Raw genomic sequence first — 8,969 nt, 5'->3', positions numbered from 1 at the left:
CGGCCCGCCTCCAGGGGCCAGGCTGGGGCCGCCCCTTCCCGCCCCGGCACCGCCCGGCCTCCGCGCCTGGAACTCCGCTTCCTGCTCTCCCGCCGACGCCTTCTGTCGCTGAGCCTCTTTCGCCGCCGTGTAGCGCCTTCTGGCCTGACGTCACCGGCGCTTCCGCCAATGAGCTGAAGAGGAACAAGCTGCGGCCTGAAAGTGACCACAGGAGCAGCCAATGGCCGCGAGGAGAGGGCGGGCCGAGGCGGGAGTGTGAGAGTGAGCGCCCGCACGCTTGGGGGAGCTGCGGGCGGTGCGGGCGGCGCGGGCGGCGCGCGGCGCAGGAAGGGGGGCGCGGCAGGGGGCGGGGGCGCGGCGCGGGCGGCCCCTCCCCCTGCCCAGCTCCGGGCGGGCGCCGAGAGCGGCCGGAGTTTACGCGCCCGGGAGGGAGATGCGGCCGCCGCTCGGGCTCCTTGCAGGTAATGCGTGGGGCGGCCCCTGCAGGGCCGAGTGGCCGAGTGTGCTGCGAGACGAGCATAGTTGGGCGCGGAGCGGACGCGGGGTCTTCGCTGTCGCCGCGCCCCGAGCCCCGCGGGCCGGCCCGGGTCCGGCGGTGGTGCTGCTGGGAGTTGGTTCCAGGACCTGGGCTGCGACCGGGGCCAGAGTCACGGGGGACGCGAGCCCCAAGCGCCCCGGTGTAAGCTGCACACGGGACAATGGGCGCGGCGTGGAGGGTACGCGCTCCTCCTGCCCGCGCCCGGGCTCCTGCGCTCCCTCCGCCCGGGGCCGCGGTCACCGCTGCCACCCCTGCCTGCTCCAACTGCAGGGGCGCTCCGTCGCCCCCGGGGCGTACCAGGCGTCTGCGGTGCGTCCCAGGAGTGGCCACCTGGCCGCGGAGCCCCGCTCCTGGCCGCCAGCTGGCCGTGGCGCCGGCGATGGCTGGGCACAGCCGGGCCTGTTGGCCGCCTGCCCTAGGTTAAAGGCGGCTCCCCTGCAGCGCCGCGAGTGCCAGCTCCTCCGCGCTGGCTGCCGAGCGGAGCGACGGGAGAACCGCGTGCCACCGGCCCGGGCGCCCGGGGCCAACGAGCTGCCACTTCCCCGCGCGGGCTTGGAGTTTAGGGAAGCCGAGCAGGTGGTGCAGCCGCCGCCTCACCTCCTGCGAACTCCGCGGGGCTTCTAGTCGTGTTGATGTTTTGACTGTGAGCTGTGTGTGTGTGTGTGTGTGTGTGTGTGTGTGTGTGTGTGTCTTTCTTTTTTTTTAATCACACACAAAAGGAGGGAGGAGTTAGAAAAGAGATCTAGCCAGCGCGCTGTGAATCATCCCACACAGTTATCTCTGGGAGAGCAGATGGAAGGGGAGAATTCCTTGAGGAACAATTACAGTAACGACTGACTGGATCCCTTCTCTGTCCCCTCGCCCTGCAGGCCTGACCTTGCCTGGCACACCCCAAATCGACGTGGGGTGAAGTGGTGCCGGCTGATTTAGAGGGGGAAATGGCTACAAGCTAGCAAGCTGGAAACTTTCTGGGACAGTGTAACTGTGAATGCCGAAACACACACAGTCCTTCTTGCTGTAGGCAGGCATGGCTCTCGCCTGTTACTGAATTAAAAAGCAGAAAGGTGATCACAAGAGGAAGATACTTTGAGTAGCATTTTTTTCAGCGCTGCATTGTGGGGGGCGGTGGAGATGACAGGCTCCCAAAACTTGAAGCCCCCAAGAGAGGAGCAGCCAGCTAACATCTCCAGATGCTGGGTCACAAATGATCGTGTTCTTTAGTCTGATTTCCAGAAGCACTGTCTCATCGCAGCCTGGCAGAGGGCAGCTTGCGTTTGGATGGATTGTTACTGATGAGGTAGAAAGGTCGGCCAGAGGCCAGCAGGCCCTTCCATGCATGTGGAAAAATATTCTGCAGTAGGTAACTGCTGCTCATAGTCCCAGGGCGAATCCTTTAGATTGGTCTCACCATCCCTATTTCCTGCAGTCTGAGGCTGCTATGTCAGTTGTCACTGGGTCCCTAGGGTTCACAGCTCAGTGACATTCCTTTTGGGAGGTGGAGTCCTTGTTTTTTTGACCATTGATGATTTATGAATTTATTTGAACCCCCTGAAAATAGAGGCTTCATATTAGAAGTTTTGAGAAATTGAGAATAAAGAGCCTTACTTCATTCCAAAATTCAGTTACTTCTAGGGCCAGTTAATTCTGAACAGTGTGAAATCAGCACAGGAGTCAGATAGGGATCAGAGCAGCAGTTTCACCACTTGAAAAACTGGCTGTAGCACCACTGGGACTGAGCCTGAGACCTCCGTGAAACTCCCTTCTTTGCACTTCATGTGGTGAACTTAACCATCCAGCCACACCCCAGAGCCAGGGCTCCCAGGCAGGACACCTGGAGGGGAGAAATGAGACCGTGTACTTAGAGACCTAGCAAGAGAAAAACAGAAAGTGCACCTTCCTATTTCATGGCTTGTGTACAAAAAAAGAGGTGGAGGGGCAGGTCAGCCTGTCTTTACCACCTCACTCAGGGAGGGCTTCTTTAACTTGAGCACCAAGCCTGGCTGGGATCATCAGAACAAAGGCCGCTTTCCTGTTGGAGGAAGGGAGGTTGGAGCAGGGTCACTGTATTAGACTGTGCCATTTATGCAGGACATTCAGACACCGGCCAAGGAGGCAGTGCCCTGGGCCCATCCAAGGAAGGACATCCTTCTCTCAGTTACATTGGGACAGTTGGATGGGCTACTGCTGGTCTCGGCTGGTAAAACCATCTGCAGGAATAAAGAATTGATAGCAACATCTCTGTTCCCAAGACAGGAGATCAGGGATGAAGCACTGGGAACTAGATTCTCCAAAATGGTAACAAGAATGGGAAGTAATTGTTTCCATACATTCTTCCTTTTAATCCTCTGACAACCTCCCAAAGTTATGCGGTGGTACCCTCTTGTGCCAGTGAGGATTTGAGCCTTAGAAAGACTGAGAAGCTCAAGGTCTCAAAGGTAGTGAGTCCACCTCCGCCTGCCTGGAGAGCCCGCCCTCTTAACCCCAGTGCTGCACTCTGAGAACTTTGCATGGGTTCCTGACACATTGTAGATTTTATGGCATTTGCTTATCTGCAGTATTTTCTGAACCATTCCACTGTATACATTAACCATAATGCCTTAAATTTAAAAAGGGCATTTGGGAGTATTTTCAGGGACAGCAAAGTAGCGGGAACCTTGGAGACTCAGGAGGGAAGCCGCAGTAGAAGTCTTGCAATGGTAGGACTTGCTGAGGTCCCTGCAGTAGAAGAGGGGGAGATCATTCTGAGATTAACCCAACCATCCTGGTGATGCTTCAGGAGTCCCGGCCTGGCCCACCAGGGCGCCGCAGATGTTTGAGTCCATGGTCTGCCTTCCATATATCTCTGCTATTGCCTGAGTACCAAAAAGATTCATTGTATTCAATGAATAAAGATTCATTGTATTCCAAATAATCTGAAATGAAAAATGGGGCAGGACAGCTCATGTAGGAGAACAGATTATGTGTCTTGCTTCCGTGTTCTTCCTATAAGAATTGGAACCTCACGACAACCTTTTGTGAAATAATATTCAGATCTTTGGGCCCATAGCAGGTAACATCAAGACCAGCTCTGTTGTGCATTTAAAACTGTCGCATTTTCCTCCACATTAATTTTCCAAATCCAAGAACACTTTTATTCCCTTCATGTGAAGTCATGCCATCTTTCTAACTACATGGTCTTTATGATTTCTTTTTCACATCGTTTTTGTTTTGCTTTGCTTTTTTAGTAGCAATTTCTTATTTTAAAAAAATTTTTGAAGTTTTTATTTATTTATTTTTGAGAGAGAGACAGAGCAGGGGAGGGGCAGAAAGAGAGGGACAGAGAGAGAATCCCAAGCAAGCTCCACACTGTCAGTGCAGTGCCCAGTGCAGGGCTTGGACCCATGAACCGTGAGATCATGACCTGAGCCAAAACAAAGAGCTGGACGCTTAACCAACTGAGCCCCCTAGGTGCCTCTTTAGCAGCAGTTTCTTTAGCTGAAATGTAGACACAGCAGTTGGCCTGCATGGTGACCTATATGGTGTTTGCAGCTATAATTTGGGTTGAACCAATGGTTTACCCTTTCATTGGAAAAGACAAAGGCAGCAGATAGGAGCTGCGATATTTCCCACCAGCACTTGCTAAGAGTGAATTACATTAAGTGGAGAAGCTTGAGGGACCAGCAGTGAGAGATACAAAGTCTTTCCTCTCTGGGTTGTAAATCTGGACCTCTTTTCAGCACCCGGAAAGGGACAGTGTTATCATAGGATGATGTGTCCCATTGACTGTTGGATCTTTTTCCACATTCACTCAGATAAAAGCCAGAGAAAAGATGCCTGTGACCTCAGATGGCCTGACTTCTCATTTGGCTGACTTCTCATTGATTCCATAGTCTGGGGTAGTCCCTTGGAGGCCTAGAGACAAATACATCTAAACTGCCTTCACAATCAAGGGGTTTGGGATTCTCCTCCACCTCCGCCCAAAAGGACTGGGAGCCAGGGCCCTTACTAATGTAGATAATAAACAAAATATTTGTATTTAAAAATTAATACTAATATTAGGATTTAAAAAATAATTCTGTGTCCGTGCTTTTACCCTTCTTAAAGAAAGTGCTTGTAATCATAGTTAACCTCCCCTCAGCAGTCATTAAAGCCAGACAGCAGTTCTCAGCGCCTCAGGTGGCTATCCTGTGGAATGACAACCACGTTAGGTACAACAGTTATCCCCAGTTTAGAGGCAAGGAAACTGAGGCCAGAGAGGTTAAGTAGCTTGTCCATAGTTACCCAGGATTGGAACCTGAACACTTTGAGCCAAACATGATTCTGGTCAATCCAAAGAAAGCACCTGTTGGAGGTATAGTGGAGATAGAGACAGATAAAATGTGATTCGCAGGGTAGTTTTGTATTTGGGCAAATTCCAAGGCAGGGGGTTCTCAGGCAGCTGTCACCACTGGAAAGCTCTTACGCCTTGCTGAGTGTCACAGGAAGTAGACTCTGAAAGGACAAGGCCATAGAACTAATAAATGGCAAGGCAGAGAGACCAACTGTTCTGGCTTTAACATTTTTCCTGTTTGAAAGAAAAGTTAAAAAATAAGAGGGTATTTTTAACTTGACTCTTTCACCAACGTTGAAGGTCATATTCTTACCTGGGATAGCTTCCCCCTCTTCTCCTTTAGGATTTGGCTCAGCTCTTTCTGGACTAAGATATTGTCCTAGACTGGTCAGTCTACAGTGTTCTCTCCTTCGTCCGTCTGTGTGTGAACCCCTCAGCTGGCCATCGATCATGTGTCCTGCCTGATCATCTGTGTTAAAACTCTTCTCTGCCAGATTTTCTGCTAACTGGCATGAGTGACTGAGTTCTAGAGAGACTCTAAGCTCTCTCAGAATCAGGACCATGTTTTATACCCTACCACACATGCACGTACCATGTGCTAAGACTTAACAAGGAATATTTACTGATTTCTCTGGATTGGATGAAGCAACATGTAACTTCAAAAAAAAATTTTTTTTAATGTTTTATTTTTTAAAAGAGAGAGAGAGAGAGAGAGAGAGAGACAGTGTGTGAGTTGGGGAGGGACAGAGAGAGAGGAAATACAGAATCCAAAGCAGGTTCCAGGCTCTGAGCTGTTAGCACAGAGCCCAATGTGGGGCTTGATCCCATGAACCGCAAGATCATGACCTGAGCCAAAGTCGGATGCTTAACGAACTGAGCCACTCAGGCACCCTGGTAACTTTTTTTTTTTTTTTTAACTTTGGTGTAACTGGTTCAAGGACTATAAAAACAATTTGCCTTATGGGGTTGATAGGTATAGTATTTCCTTAAGTCAGCATGTCTCAAGATAATCCAGTATCAGAAACCCAAGGGCTTGTGTTTCGGTGGTTGCAGTTAGGCCCAGGAGAATTTACATCTGTCCCAGTGACCCTTCTGCCCAGTAGACTCTGAAAACCACATCTTAGTTTGTAATGACCAGATCCTATGCACTCACAGTGTAGGTGACTGTCTAGTTCCTACTCACTGCAGAAACTTTCCTAACTGTGTGTTGATGGATATTTGTGTTGTGTCATTTTTCTCATAGATTTCTAACCAGCATGATGCTAGAGCAAGAGGCTGGCAGCCAGCAGTTTTCAAAATGGCCGAGTTGGACGCTGATTTGGGTCACATCATCCCCTCTTCTGTGCTTGCCCCTTTCTGGGCTAAGTTAGTAGTGGGATTTGTTTCCCTTGTATGTTTCGCACGCAGCTACGATGGAGATTTTGTCTTTGATGACTCTGAAGCTATCATTAACAATAAGGTTTGTATGGTAACCCCTTTTTGGTAAACTTGTGTTAATCATTTGCCTGTTTCTCATTAGTAATCTAAGTTCGTGTTGGATAATTCTCTATTCGACCTTGGTTAAGCATTTGCCTCGGCCCCAATTGTGTTGTAGATTTCCCGTCTCTTTTAGGTAGCATCTTTGTGATTTAGGGCCTCTTTTATTGTTATTGTTTATTGTTTACGGTCTCCAGCCCCTGCCTGACCTCAGGCTTTACCCTCACCACATACCCCATCCAAGGCCCCAGTCTACACACACATCAGAGAGACCATTACTCTCAGTTTACAAGGCAAGGAGGGCATTGCAGACTAAGTATTTCAGGTTTTATGACAGATTTCTAGAATCCTAGGCCACAGCTGTTTTCCCCCTCCCCCCACCCCAACATGCACTTGCTGCAGTGATGGACGAGTCTGATCACCTGCCAAGAGGTGCGTCCGTCTGCCTCCATTCGCAACAGCAGGCAGGGAGTTGGCTTCTTCTTTGTCCTTTGCTGATAGCATCAGGACAGCCTGCTGGCAGGCGCTGGAGAATGAGGAGTGTGCTGTCGGTGGAAGCTGCAGTTTCTGCCCATTTCGTGTTTGGAGACTCAAATTTGCTGAGTTTGCAAAATCCCAGCCAATTTTGCTCTCCAGTGGGTGCTATATCAGTGCAGGGAAAATGCCTGTCTTTCACTAGCTAGAGAGAGGGAGAAAGAAGTAGGTTTGGAGAAAGGAAAGAAAAAGATTCAAGGGAACTAAAAGAAAATCAGACAAGAGCCTTGGAAGCAGGGAGAGCCCAGGAGAAGAAATGCGGAAATGGCACAGATTTGTGACCTCTCAGTTACTCAGCAGTTATTTCGTGCGTGTGTGTCTGCACCAGTGAAGACAGCCCAAAGGAATAGCCTAATATATTTCTCTCCAGGCGGTGCAGTTGTAGCAACTCGGTAACACTGTTGTTGAAATTTTGAAGTCATGGATTCTCCCAAATGAGCAAAACCTCATTTTCATATTGAAAATGTTGAGAAAAATTCTCTGTGACCAACATGTATGTGTGATGGTGACAGTGAGGTTGGAAGGGGGGGTGACTTTTGTAAGTATTTTATTTGTAACATCTTGTATGTACTGATTTTCTCTATTTTATGATGCAGACTATCAACCAACCTTGATGTTTAGTTTTTTTTAAATTTTATTTATTTTGAGAGAGAGAGAGAGAGAGCATGTACATGAGCAAGCATGAGTGGGGGAGGGGCGGGGGGGGGGCAAAGAACCCCAAGCAGGCTCTGCCCTGTCAGCACAGAGCCCAACGCGGAGCTTGAGCTCACAAACCGTGAGATCATGACCTGAGCCAAAATCAAGAGTCAGATGCCAGACCCACTGAGCCACCCTGGTGCCCCAATGTTTGTTTTTAATTCAGGTTCTTCACTTATAAGTTTCCTCAAGTTCACCCAGCAGTTACTGTAGATGTTTGTTTCTTTTTAAACCACGCTTAAAAGAAAAAAGTAGTAGCTCCTAGCAACTACATCACATGGGTGGTTTTATAGCTGCAGGATTGCTTTGCTAACAAGGAAAGGAGAACATGACTTAGTTTTTAAAGCCCGTTCTTCATTTCATTAAGAGTTTCTTCACTCTTCCACTTTTATAAAGTGGAAGATACATAAAGTGTTCGCTTAGATCATTATCTCGAAGGGGGCACCTTGGTGACTTGTCAGTTAAATGTCTGACTTCAGCTCAGGTCATGATCTCATGGTTCGTGAGTTCGAGCCCCACATCGGGCTTTCTGCTGTCAGTGCAGAGCCCACTTTGGATCCTCTGTCTCCTTCTCTGTGCCCCTCCCCCGCTCTTGCTCACGCGCACTCTCTGTCTCAAAAATAAATAAACATTAAAAAATTAAAAAGTAAATAACATTTAAAAATTAAAAAGAAAAAAACCTTACGTGGAAGAACTTTGATGAACAAGGCAGGGGAAAGCGCAAGCCCTGTTGTATGCGGGATGGCCTGGGACGCGGTTATAATTCTTCCCTCCGTGTGGGGTAAGGCCGATGAAGCCATTTTGTGGCCCTGCTGCACATTGTCTTGGCAGTGTTTTCTAGAGCATCACACTGTGCTCCTTTGTTAACTTGCTAGCCCTCCTTTTTTCCTTTCCTGTTTAATGAAAGGCTCCGCTCTGTTCATTGGCACTGTGCCCACAGTAATGTGAAACAGGCTGTTCCTGGGTTTTATTGGTGTTAAAGACTGTTTTCCAGATGCTTCCTTGTAGTGTTGAGTTGCCTTTTTTCATTGAGATGATGGTTTTCTTTGAGACAGTGGAGTTAGCAGGAATTTCAGACACACGTCTTTTCCATAAATCATTGTGAAGAGAAATGGACCTTTCTTCCTGCAGCGCGCCCTGCTATGTGTAGGCTACACCTAATCAAATATTTAGAGCTTTGTTGGTGTTCATTTTCTGCTCAAATGGAGGGAAAGATCCTCCACCCAGCTCCTTCACAAGTGAGCAGGTACTTCTGGGACAGTGCAGAAGAAGATGGGCTTCCAGTTTTGTCACTGAGTAAACCAGATTTGTGGGTAGTTTGCAAGACCTTCATGAAATACCGGACTGACTGTTAGAAGAGGGGTCAGTATGCTCAAGGTCTCTGAAGCCAATACCCAATGAAGTGAAATTCACCCA

General features: G+C 49.0%; 1 protein-coding gene across 1 annotated transcript in view; it reads left to right on the top strand.

Moving 5' to 3' along the window:
* Nucleotides 1–349: 349 nt before the first annotated feature.
* The window catches only part of TMTC4 (transmembrane O-mannosyltransferase targeting cadherins 4), a 65,396-nt gene continuing 56,776 nt past the window's right edge, over nucleotides 350–8,969 (top strand). The window contains exons 1-2 of the mRNA XM_049647170.1: nucleotides 350–461; nucleotides 6,091–6,306. Of these exons, the coding sequence (XP_049503127.1) occupies nucleotides 6,145–6,306 (162 nt within the window). The 5' untranslated portion in view covers nucleotides 350–461; nucleotides 6,091–6,144. The remainder of the gene's footprint in view (nucleotides 462–6,090; nucleotides 6,307–8,969) is intronic.

Source organism: Panthera uncia (genome assembly GCF_023721935.1).
Source record: "Panthera uncia isolate 11264 chromosome A1 unlocalized genomic scaffold, Puncia_PCG_1.0 HiC_scaffold_16, whole genome shotgun sequence".
NCBI lineage: Eukaryota > Metazoa > Chordata > Mammalia > Carnivora > Felidae > Panthera > Panthera uncia.
The sequence above is the reverse complement of the archived record's forward strand: the minus strand, read 5'-3'. Positions and strand labels throughout refer to the sequence as shown.